The 12,898-nt window shown below is 47.5% G+C and overlaps 1 protein-coding gene across 1 annotated transcript; it reads left to right on the top strand.

Annotated features, from left to right (window-relative positions):
- Positions 1 to 6,130: 6,130 nt before the first annotated feature.
- On the top strand, positions 6,131 to 9,948 carry LOC117865243 (cellulose synthase-like protein H1). Its single transcript, XM_034749399.2, has 9 exons — positions 6,131 to 6,495; positions 6,617 to 6,965; positions 7,066 to 7,191; positions 7,291 to 7,410; positions 7,554 to 7,766; positions 7,877 to 8,006; positions 8,430 to 8,617; positions 8,724 to 9,074; positions 9,168 to 9,948. The coding sequence occupies exons 1-9, from the start codon at positions 6,203 to 6,205 to the stop codon at positions 9,738 to 9,740; spliced, it is 2,343 nt and encodes a 780-aa protein (XP_034605290.1). The 5' UTR covers positions 6,131 to 6,202; the 3' UTR covers positions 9,741 to 9,948.
- The last annotated feature ends 2,950 nt before the right edge of the window (positions 9,949 to 12,898 follow it).

Genomic DNA, 12,898 nt, shown 5'->3' with positions numbered 1-12,898 from the left:
CAGTGGCTAGCAAACAAAAACCGGCATCTGCCTGCGCGCTGCGCACGCATCATCCCCCTTCCCCGCCTCGGTTGCTGGTGGTGGTGAAGCGCACCCCGACCAGGACAGCGTAGTTGTCGTCAGAGATCACGTAGGGCGGACGGGATGCGGTCGCTGCCGGCCGAGCGGAACGACGACCCCAGTTAGCTTCGTTCCAGCCTCGCTCGCTTTCTCGATCGGGCGTTGCTTGCAGCCGCGCATCATATCGATCGAGAGCCGTAGCAAACCGACGAACAGCACGGAAACAAAGCATGGCCTGGGACCGATCGAGGACGCAGCTAGCTAGCTAGCGGCGCCACCCGATCAACGACGCCGTCAGAGATGGATACGAATCGCTACTCGACAGCGGCTGCTAGCGCGGCTCGGCTCCCAGCCCAAGGGAATGAGAGGTTCTCTTGGACTCTCCCAATCCCAAGTCCCAAGCCAAATTATAGCTAGCTACTCCGTATCCCCGCTGATCGATGCTGACTTGATTTGGGAGTGCGTGGTACGGAGTAACACAGAAGGCGTCGTCGATGCACCACACCGCTGATCGATCGATCAGCTCCATGAAACTGTGATTTCTTCTACGTTGTGATGATGTACACATCACAATTAAAAGAGTACGTACACTGCATTACATTTTAACCCAAAACAACTGATTTTTTTCCCGTGATTGGAGTAGGGTGCATGACTGCCTCATTCAAGCAATAGGGTTTGCGACCATTGATCGACTGTTTTGATTATCACACCCGGTTTTAAAACAAAATCAAGTGTATCTATATGTATTCATACATATAGTGACATCACAAGTGAATAACAGCACAACAACAGTATCACGTAAGAAATATAAATTATGACTTACGAGTCTATCAGAGATATAATGCTTAATCCTGAAAACGGAGGCTCCAAACTTCACGAGCAATCGACTGGGGGCTACGTACGCCTAAAACTCAGCATCATCTTCAGAAAACATCACGCACCTTCCTCTTCCGAGTAGCACTAAGCAAGGGTGAGTACACTTATGGTTGGTACTCAGCAAGGTAACAAGAAATAACCAGAATAATGATTTAAGTCCATCTTCAAGTTCAATTATCATGTGAGGGTCCGGCCGCTCTTGACCGTGAGCACGGCTGATATATCAATTTTACACTCTGTAGAGGTTGTACACTTTCACCACAAGTCGCGTAAAAGTTCAGAAGGATTTTGGACCCAACCATCCTGTGCTGATCAAGCACTCATCACACTACCGAGGTGTGACTGCATAGGGACGCTGCGAGACCTTTACAAAAATTCCCTAATAAAAAGTAACCTGCTAAGGTTTTCAAATCAGTAGCAGAGTATAAACCTCTCTCTAAGACTGCGAAGCTACCATAGAGCATATCAGTCTGAGGGTCGGGTTATACCCCATCTACCGTCGCCCCTCTTGCCCTTTCGGTAAGACCACTTCAAACTAGAGTCTCTAATTAATTAGCCAAAACTAGAGCCATGTAGTTCTTGTGGTTGCACTGTTCTTCTAGGTGGTCACTCCATGTTCCAATTAATACATGGTATCTTGTAAAATAAGCATAGATAGAAGGATGATTAGGGGCACTTGCCTTTCTTCAAAAAGGTTACTCTTACTGCTCTTCAGCTCTTGCTCTCTTGAAACTCTTAATCTTCAAAGCTTTCGAACAACGATTCTTCCACTCGAAGTAATTACAGGTACAAACATACAAGCAAACAAATAAACACAACTCAAAACAATACACAAAAATAAAACAAGAGCTCTAAAAAATATACTAAAGGATAGGGCTCGATTTTAAGATCGCGAGAATGCAAGAAACGCTTAAAACGAAACTTTGGTTGAAAAGATAAAGCTATCGAGAGGTTTGAATTATAAAAGAAAACGACAAGAGCTACATGCTTCATTATTTTAGTTGAGAAAAATAAATGTAAAGATATTTTAGAGAAATATCCTTAGTTGGAATTAATCAAGTCATATTTACATATGAAAAGACAATGTAAAGCTTAGTCCAATTTTATTTATAAATATTCAAGTATAATTTATGCAAATTAAACATTTAATTTGAAAATAAAGTATATGTAAACATCTAATCGCACAGCTTTATGATTCGGGTTGAACTAACCAAATATAATTCAAAAACACATTTATATTTATATTAGCCAAATTAACATTTAATTATAAAAACTCGATATATAACCTATGTAGCTTTTATTTATAAAACAAATTGAATATACATTAATCAAATTGAGTTTAATTTATAAAAAACTGAGGTATATCTCTAATTAGCTTTTAATTGGGAAAACATTTAAGAGTAAGCATTAATCAAATTAACACTTATTATGAAAAGTGGAATATAACACTAAATAGCTTTTAATTAAAGACAACATGTTTAATAGGTATTAACCAAATTAATATTAAATTTATTTTTAAAAATATGTAATGGTGGGAAACATCACCTCTAACGTGTTATTTATATTGTTATGAATCTAACACAACTTGAACGGATAGAAACAGAGCTAAAACGTGAAATCTATGGATTAAACAATGTTCTAAGGACCTAAACAGAATTAAGATATCAAGGGCTAGCAGAGAAGATTCACAAGACACAAGAATCAGTGCTCTCGTGAAAAGATCTAAGGTCAGGGTTAGATCTATTAAGGATTACAACTTGGGTTTGATTGCAAGGAACCTAATAGATCTTGGGGGTTATCTGAGAGAGTTGCAAGACATAAGACACGGAGGTTTGGTTTGGGGATTCCTTGGGGACCTAAAGGCAAAACTGCCTTATCTACATGGTGGTGGTGATGGCTTGCTCCTGAGAAACCATTGCTGGCGGTGGCGCTTGCCTCCGGTGGCGCCCGAGCGCCTACGAGTGGCGGGGCAGCAGATGGCTCTCGGTCGGCGGCTCCGGGCAATGGAAGCGCTGGCGGTGGAATGGATAGAGCCTTGGGCGGGTGGCGCAAGGGAGAGAGGAGGTTGAGAGGGTTGCGAAGATGTGCTCACTGGCAGCAGAGGACAATGGTAGTGGTCGGAATCGGTAGCGGATGGTGACGGTGGCCGGTGGAGGCGAGTGACGGCGGCGGGGGTGCGCAAGACGCAGGAGGCTGGCACGGGGACGACTCGAGCTCGGCGTGGGGAGAGGCGGTGGCTAGGGGAACCGGTGAAACGGGCGGGCCGACGGCGGTGCCCTGCTCCGCCGATGCTCGCAGGCTGCAGCGCACCGCGAGAAGGCGGCAAGGGCTCGGGCGGTGGTGCACATGCGAGTAGGCGCAACTGCGGCGGCGGTTCATGCGCGAGCGCGCGGGACGTGGCGGCCGAATGGGCGGTGGCACATGAGGCTTGGTGGGCGGTGGCGCGACCGGCGGCGCGAGAAGCTCGGGACCCTAGGGCTCGAGCGGTGGCCTTTAGGGGCACGGGGCGCGGCCTGGCATGGCACGCACGCCGAGGGCTCGGCGCCACGACGCGCTCGGCCTCGGTAGCTCGCGGCGGCTGCTGGGCCCAGGTGGGCCGGGCGGGATTGCGACTGGGTCGGAGTGGGACGAGCCGACGGCTCAGCCCGATAGGATAGAGAAGTTTATTTTTTTCAGAAAAATTCCACGTGTAAAGATAAATCCAAAAAATTCTAGATAAATCATTTAAACCACGAAAAATACTCTAAAAATCCCAAAAAATCTAGAAACAATCCTAGAGATAGTTTGGGACACGAGGAGTCCAAATATAATATTTGGAGCTCGTGAAAAAGATTGTAGAGCCTTCTAATAAATAGATTTGGCTCTAGGAAAAATGAGAATAAATTCTAGAAAAATCTGCAACATTCTTAGAGGAACCTAATCGACATCTAAACGCATTTTTAAAACATTTGCACTCATGAAACACCCAAATGTATCGGCATGAACGCACAAACACTGAACAAAATTATTTAATTTGAAAACAAACAATTATTTTCCTATACTAAATTTCCTGTAAAGAAAAATAAATGTTGGGAAAAATTTAAATTGTGAGAAAATTATTATTTAATTATTCTTTCTAATCACATCCTGAAATCCAAAAAATTTAAGGTGTGACATTAATGGACAAAAAAAATCAAGAAACAGGTCAGAATATCAAAGCAAAGGACGGGCTTGAAATTTTGGATGCTGATGTTATTGTTGCATGGATGGGTGTCTTCAACGGCTGAGCTGTTTGCTGCTTGTCTCTATGCAGAGGCCAAGAGAGTAACGATTGTGTCGACGTGCTGTCCAGTAAAATCTATTTTTTTTATAACTAGACTACTTAGTAAAAATACACCCGGGTCCTTGAATTTTTTCCGTATTCTCACCAGGTCTATAAACTATCAGAGTGAGCATCTAGTATACCTTTTTTTAACCAAAGTTAGAAGAAGTCGAAACCAGACCTATTGTATATTACTCACGTGCTCTAACCATTAGAGATGCAATATGCTTTATGTAAACCCCCTTAATTATATCGTATTTCCTATCAAAATGCAATATGCTCCAAAATACGATACATATACAATAATAGGGTTATTTCAGGTATCAAGTGGCGGGTTAGCATAAAAATATGCATGAAAATACTAGTTAAATAGCAGTAAAAATGTGTCAATAAAAATATACAATAATAGGAGTGTCATATCGGATGTTCAGATGCTAATTAGGACTAAATATGAGCTACTTATAAAACTAATTGCAGAACCCCTGTACTAATTCGCAAGACGAATCTATTGAGCCTAATTAATCTATGATTAGCACATGTTTAATGGAGCAGCACATTGTCAAATCATGGACTAATTAGGCTTAATAGATTCATCTCGCGAATTAGACTCCATCTGTGCAATGAGTTTTGTAAATAGTCTATATTTAATACTCCTAATTAGTATCCAAACATCGGGTGAGGTATATCCTCTATATCTTTATCTATTAATATTGCAAGCAACGCTTTTGAAGCCGCAACATCCGTCTTCAGGTGGAGAAGACTCACCGATTAGAAGATACGTTTGTCCACAGCAAACACACTAAAGTGTAACAAATATATAAAAGTAATGGTGGGTTCTTTCTCCTCACGACGTCTATAGCCCATGCACACGGATTTCAATTGTGTTTCATAGCCCCCTTAATTGAAGTAGCTAAACATCTTAATTTATCGTAAGGATATTTAATTTGCATAGTTAATTAGTATATGAACTAAAAATATAGAGTAAGAATGTTTTGACCGTCTATGATATCGATTCCTACGTCATGCATGGTATGCACTAGGTCTCGACGTGTATGATTTTCGTGCTCGGCACAAAAGCAAATCAGCAATAACAACAGCCAACCACACCAGCACGTGCCCGTCTCACATATTGCGGGGCTAGCGTGATTTTTTTTTTCCGTGATTGGAGTAGGGTGCATGACTGCATCATTCAAGCAGTAGGGTTTGCGACCATTGATCGACTGTTCTTGTTATCAAAGCAAAGGACGGGCTTTAAATTTTTGATGCTGATGTTATTGTTGCATGGATGGGTGTCTTCAATGCAGTTAAGTGCCTGTCTCTATGCAGAGGTCAAGAGAGTAACGATTGTGTCGACGTGCTGTGCAGTAAAATCCTTTTTTTTTTATGATAACTAGACTACTTAGCGAAAATACACCCAGGTCCTTGATTTTTTCCGTATTCTCACCACGTCTTTAAACTATCAGAATGAGCATCTAGTATACCTTTTTTAACCAGTTAAAAAGTTCAGAAGAACTCGAAACTAGGTCTACTGAATGCTACTCATGTGCTCTGACCATTAGAGATGCCGTTTCGCCATCTAGTATACCTTCATTTAAACTTTTCTAGTAGTGTCCAAATGCACATTTTGAGAGTGTATGGACTTACATGAGAATTCTAGAAAAGTTTGAGATGTTTTACCATCTAGTATACCTGGTGCACTTTACTCTAATAACTTTTACCATTATTAGAATTTTGGAAAGGGCGCATTCTTCTATTAGCAAAGGAAAAACAATTAAATGTTTTTGAGATGCTACCGTAATGTGACAGGCGAGGCGAAGGTAGATGCTGAGATGCACCACCCTTGGCTGCGAGCGTCTGTCTATATATAGTCACCCCTGAGCTGCCTAGCTGGTTCTGTGTTTGCTTTGTGGTTCTCGCGTTGCTACTGCTGAGTGCGCGGAGTGACCAGGTCTGCTCGACGCAGCCATGGCCGGCGCCACGAAGCTGCAGCTGCAGGAGAGGGTCCCGCTCCCCCGCACGGCGTGGAAGCTGGCCGACCTCACCGTGCTCTCCCTGCTCCTCGCCCTCCTCGCCCGCCGTGCGGCCTCGGTGCTGGCGGTGGCCAGCGGCGGCGGCGGCGCGGCGCCGCCGTCGTGCACGTGGTGCTGGCTCGCCGCGCTCGTCTGCGAGGCGTGGTTCACCGTCGTGTGGCTCCTCAACGTGAACAGCAAGTGGAACCCCGTCCGGTTCGACACCCACCCCGAACGCCTCGCCGGAAGGCAAGTAGCAACCGCAACGTCACGCCGCTAGATGTTCCTGTTACGTAGTAACGTAAGCATTTTTAGCTTCTTCTTCATCAGTTTCTTGGGTTTGATTGTACTTTTGTTACTGCTTTGGCAGGACCGAGGAGGAGCTGCCGGCGGTCGACATGTTCGTGACGACGGCGGACCCGAGGCTGGAGCCGCCGGCGGTGACGGTGAACACGGTCCTGTCGCTGCTCGCGCTGGACTACCCGGCGGGCAAGCTGGCGTGCTACGTCTCCGACGACGGGTGCTCCCCGGTGACGTGCTTCGCTCTGCGCGAGGCCGCCGAGTTCGCCAGGCTCTGGGTGCCGTTCTGCAGGAAGCACGGCGTCGGCGTCAGGGCCCCCTTCGTCTACTTCTCCTCCTCCTCCTCCGGCGGCCCACCAGAGCGCGGCGGCGGCGGCGCGGCCGACGACAAGTTCCAGCGCGACTGGACGGCCATGAAGGTCTGCAGCTATCTAGTCATGCATATCGTCGCACGTTTACTTCAGTTTGCACAGTGTCTGAGACCGTGTGTTCACGGCCGTTCCCCTGACGCGGATGCAGAGCGAGTACGAGAAGCTGGCCAGCCGGATCGAGAACGCCGACGAGGAATCTCTACTCCGGCGAGGCGACGGCGAGTTCGCCGAGTTCGTGGGTGCTGACCGCAGGGACCATCCGACTATAATCAAGGTTGAGACCATGAGTTGCACATGTTGTACGATCGAGCAGCTACGTTGCCGACGATCTATGTCTGACCCGGCCACGTTCTCCTGCCGAGGGTGTGTGCAGGTCCTGTGGGACAACGGCAAGGCAGGGGACGGCCACGGAATACCAAGCCTCATCTACATCTCCCGGGAGAAGGGCCCCAGGCACCCCCACCACTTCAAGGCCGGGGCCATGAACGTCCTGGTACGTCCATGCCTGTACCCTGCTGGTACATCTCATATTCATGTTGCTGTGGCAAGAAGATGACTGTTATCTCATACAGCCACTATTGATGAAGTAGTGATGAGTGATTCCTGACTTGACCAGTGACCATTTTGGCTGTGCAGACGAGGGTGTCCGCCGTGGTGACCAACGCGCCCATCATGCTGAACATGGACTGCGACATGTTCGCCAACAACCCGCAGGTTGCCCTCCACGCTATGTGCCTCCTCCTCGGCTTCGACGACGAGCTCCAAAGCGGCTTCGTGCAGGCGCCGCAGAAGTTCTACGGCACCCTCAAGGACGACCCCTTCGGCAACCAGATGGAGGTTCTCTTTGAGGTACCACTCTACAGATCATCTCACTATCATAGCATAAGAAGTACCGTACCATTTCTTCTCTGGAAGTTGACATCGACAGTTTTGTCTGTCTGTGTGCTTGGTGAGTTTAGAAGATTGGATTCGGGATCGCTGGGCTTCAGGGTATGTTTTACGGTGGGACGGGTTGCTTTCACCGCAGGAAAGTCATCTACGGCGTGCCACCGGAGTCCACCGCGGATGTCCAACCAACAAGGATGAGAGGTGAAATCTTGTGGAGAACTCTTCTACACTGATATTTTCTGTAGATAACGTAACAATAATAAAAAAAATATCCCAGCTGCGTGCTGCATCAACATGGATGCACATAGCCGTGTTTCAGTTTCTTTGTCGAGGATCTCTGGTTTACAGTACTCCATCGAGTTTCAGTTTCTTCATCTAATGGCTGTGTCCGTCTAAGGTGGCTATTTGAGCGATTTAAGTATCGCGGTTGTCTTGAGCTCTGGATTGATGGGCGGAAACCTGGGGCTAGTATCTTTCTGTTTATTTTCAGCACTAGACTCCACATCAGGATAAGCTTCTTTCTATTGTATGAAAGTGTTGGGACGATGGAATTGAATGACTGTTCCCCCAACGTTCTTTTAGCCCATGGCCTTGACGCCCCAACCGGCCTTTGTTCTCTGCCAGGCTCACCATCTTACAAGGAGCTGCAGAAGATGTTCGGCAGCTCAAGAGAACTGATCGAATCGGCGAGGAGCGCCATTTCCGGAGAGTTGTTCGCCGCAGCGCCGATGGTTGACCTAGCGAGCCGCATCGATGTGGCGAAAGAAGTTTCTGCCTGCAGCTACGAGGCTGGCACATGTTGGGGCCAGGAGGTATTTGAAACTGTCCTCCACAGGATTTTGCAGGTTTTGCTACAAAGAAGTAGCACGGATCGTTGTGTTGCCGGTTTCACTACAGTGCCTCACCATGTAACTGCAGGTTGGCTGGGTCTACGGGTCGATGACGGAGGACATCCTGACGGGGCAGAGGATCCACGCTGCCGGCTGGAGATCGGCGTTCCTGACCACCGATCCACCAGCGTTCCTCGGCGGCGCACCGACCGGAGGACCGGCCAGCCTTACGCAGTACAAGAGATGGGCGACGGGCCTGCTGGAGATCATCCTCAGCCGGAACAACCCGATCCTTGCCTGTACCTCCAAGCATCTCGAGTTCCGGCAATGCCTCGCTTACCTAGTCTTCTACGTGTGGCCGGTCAGGGCGCCTTTCGAGCTATGCTACGCACTGCTGGGACCTTACTGCCTCCTCGCAAACAAATCCTTCTTGCCGAAGGTAACCTTCTGTCATCAGTTCATCATCTATTCCTCGGTGACATCCTTTTTTTCCCATTGCTCATGTGAACTATCATGTTTTTCTTTTCTGCAGGCATCAGAGCCATGGTTCGTCATCCCATTGGCCCTGTTCCTGACCCAGAACGTGCACAGCGTCGCGGAGTACATGGAGTGCCGGCAGTCGGCGCGCGCCTGGTGGAACAACCACCGGATGCAGCGGATCGTGTCGTCCTCCGCCTGGCTGCTCGCGTTCCTCACCGTGGTGCTCAAGACCATGGGCCTCTCCGAGACGGTGTTCGAGGTCACCCGCAAGGAGCAGGGCGGCGCGGCCGACGGCGGTGACGCCGCCGGCGCCGACCCGGGGAGGTTCACCTTCGACTCGTCGCCGGTGTTCGTCCCGCCGACGGCGCTCACGATCCTGACCCTCGTCGCGATCGCCGTCGGGGCGTGGAGGGCGGTCGCCGGCGCCGCGGCCGCGGGAGGCGTGCCGCCAGCCGGTGGTGGCCCCGGCGTAGGGGAGTTCGTGTGCTGCGGCTGGCTGGCACTCTGCTTCTGGCCGTTCGTGCGGGGGCTCGCCGGCAAGGGGAGCTACGGCATCCCCTGGAGCGTCAAGATCAAGGCTGTTCTGCTCGTTGCCGCGTTCGTGCACTTCTGCACGAGGAACTAATTTCCGCGGCGTCAAAACAATGCAGAAACTAGTGCCATCATTTGGGATCCATGTCTGCATTTCCATCTATCTATTAAGCACAACAACAAGTTTCACCTGCTCTGCTGCTCAGATTGTACGTTTGCAGTTTGTACATATAATTCTTGCAGAAGAATCTGAGTTCGGATACTCCTGAGTAATAAACAGAGATTAGTTACTTTATGGGTAATTAGATGCATATCTGCGGTTACAGAGGGCAAACGATTCAGGATTGATTTGCTATTTTCAATTAATTTTGCGTGTGGATAAGATGCGGACGCAAGGCCGCGAGCGTGTCGCCTGATTTTGCGGTGACAGGATGGCATATGCGGAGCCGATTCGTTTCTACTCACTTTATCCTAAATTATAGATTATTTTGATTTTTTAGATTCATAAGCTTTGTTATGCACTTACGGCCTGTTCGCTTCAGCTTATTCAGCCGGCTTATCAGCTACAAAACAATATTTTTCTCTCCTAACAAATCAGCCGTTTCAGCTTTTCAGCCGGCTTATAAGTTGAAGCGAACAGGATCTTAGATATACCTTATATGTAGATGCATCCAGAGAAACAAAACAACTTATTTGGATGGAGTGAGTACGTGATTGCCTTGCATTTGGTGACTATACTAGTAGATGCATCAGATTGTACGTTTGCAGTTTGTACATATAATTCTTGCAGAAGAATCTGAGTTCGGATACTTCTGAGTAATAAACAGAGATTAGTTACTTTATGGGTAATTAGATGCATATCTGCGGTTACAGGTAAAGCATATGAGTAAAACAAATCCTCCTCAACGAGACATGCATCTGCATTACGAGAAGATTACCGTCCAAAGCAACACCAAATTCCCAAGCGTACTGCCGAAAAACAAAAGAAACAAAACAACGGAACTGGGCTCCGTCGATCCGCTGCACAAGAGCCGCAAAAGCCCAGTGACATTCACACATCCCAGCTATAAACGGAAGGAGCCTAGGACGCAACCCATTCTGTTGGCTCCGCTGGCGTTTAGTCCCACACCGGAGTGGCAAGCAAGCGCGGCCGAGCTGAAATCGGCGGCCGAATGCGTGCTCGGCGTGCCCGATGAAGGCACAGTCGGAGCACGATGACGTAGCTCTTGTGCTGGTGGCATGGTGCGCGGAATGCGCACCCAGCATTTCAAAATCTCTAAGTGAAATACAGCCACCAGGCCCTTACAACAAGCGCATGACATGTGCGCCGGGCAATTCTTTTTTTCTTTTTTACTCTTTATAAAGTTTATAAACATCTTCAGTTGGCTGGGTGGGATACACGAGAGCCGTCGCAAATGCATTTTGCCTATCAATCCAGCCGCTTCACGTGCAAATTTTTTCCATAGACGAAGGTATCCACAGCGAGCAGGGTCCGCTCTAAAGTTCCAAGGGTCCTTGAGCAAACTGGAAATTATGGACCCTTTAATCCAAATATATTTTCATTTATAACATAAAAATATAGTAGTTTAAAATCTTAGAAATCTAACCTAAGACAGTAAGTGAGTAATTTCTTTTTTTTTGACTCTTTATAAAGTTATAAACATCTTCTGTTGGCTGGGCGGGATACGCCGTCGCAAATGCATTTGGCCAGTCAATCCGGCCACTTCACGTGCAAATCCCCCCACCCCCACCCAATAGACGAAGGTAGCCACGGCGAGCAGGGCCCGTTCTAAGGTTCGAAGGGTCATTGAGCAAACAGGAAACTATGGACCCTTTAATCCAAATATTTTTTCATTTATAACATAAAAAGATAGTAGTTTAAAATCTTAGAAATCTAACCTAAGACAGTAAGTGAGTAATCTGCTACGCAAAAAAAAATTCACCGTTCACCAATCGGAGCAAAGCAGCCAAGCATGATGAGAACTCCTTCCCCGATTAATTTGCACGGGTGAGGGCAAACGATTCAGGATTGATTTGCTATTTTCAATTAATTTTGCGGGTGGATAAGATGCGGACGCAAGGCTGCGAGCGTGTCACTTGATTTTGCGGTGACAGGATGGCATATGCGGAGCCGATTCATTTCTACTCACTTTATCCTAAATTATACGTTATTTTGGTTTTTTTAGATTCGAGGCTTTGTTATACACTTAAATATACCTTATATCTAGATGAACAACTTATTTGGAATGGAGGGAGTACGTAATTGCCTTGCATTTGGTGACTATACTAGTAGGCCTGCTGGATCTCGTTGGCTCAAATAATGCAGCTACATGTACATACTTAGATTAACTACATACAGAATCTTGGACCCTCCACTGGCATGGGCCTTCGGCCGTCGCCCCTAATGCCCTATGCTCAGAGCCGGGCATGACGGCGAGCTCCACGATTGCACGCTGTCACGACTCATGAGTCACATGCCTGGTAAAAGAAGCTGAAACCATTCGAGAAACATGTCTGAAACTCCATTCATCAACAACCACAGCGGCAGCATGTTCCGCATCAGATTGTATTGCACTTGCATGATCTGTACAGAATTGTTGCAGGAGATGATAACGCAGAGATTAGTTATTACTATCAAAGGGGGTAACTGAATACACGTCCGCGACTACAAATCCTGCTGGACGAGAGAGAACATCTAATTCTAAGCTCGGAGTAGTAGATCGCAGGTTATGCAGATTTTCAGAGAAGTGAGCGGAGGCCGGAAAAAGAAGAACTGGCTTCCCGCAGCCTCCGAATCGAGAGAAGTGAGCGGACCCTGTATTGAGCGGTACCTTGTTCAAGTGAGCCGGTATGATGATGCATTTTTCAAGATCGGCGGTGCCCCAATGCTAGTCTTCCCGCAGCCTCCGAATCGAGAGTCGGATCAACATATTGAGATTGGTGATGGGAGCCATGACTTGGAGAGTGAATTGTCACATTTTCGTGCTTTAAGCTATCATATGAGAGAGCACGACACCTTGACTAGCGCTAGCATGCCTGCAGGAAGGTGGTGGCGACTCAAGTGATGCTGCCAAGAAAGGTGTCCCAACCTTGGCACAGTCTTCCCTCCGAATGCGGACGGGGCTGGCGCACTGCGAACCATATGGGCATCTGATCTCTTGAAAAAAAGCAGCCTCCGAATGCTTCGATTATTTTTTTTTCAAAAAAAAACTCTTCCGCTTTATACCCTCTTCCATTGGCCGTGCTAGATGC

This window comes from Setaria viridis, chromosome 7, assembly GCF_005286985.2.
Source record: "Setaria viridis chromosome 7, Setaria_viridis_v4.0, whole genome shotgun sequence".
Taxonomy (NCBI): Eukaryota; Viridiplantae; Streptophyta; class Magnoliopsida; order Poales; family Poaceae; genus Setaria; species Setaria viridis.
The sequence above is the reverse complement of the archived record's forward strand: the minus strand, read 5'-3'. Positions and strand labels throughout refer to the sequence as shown.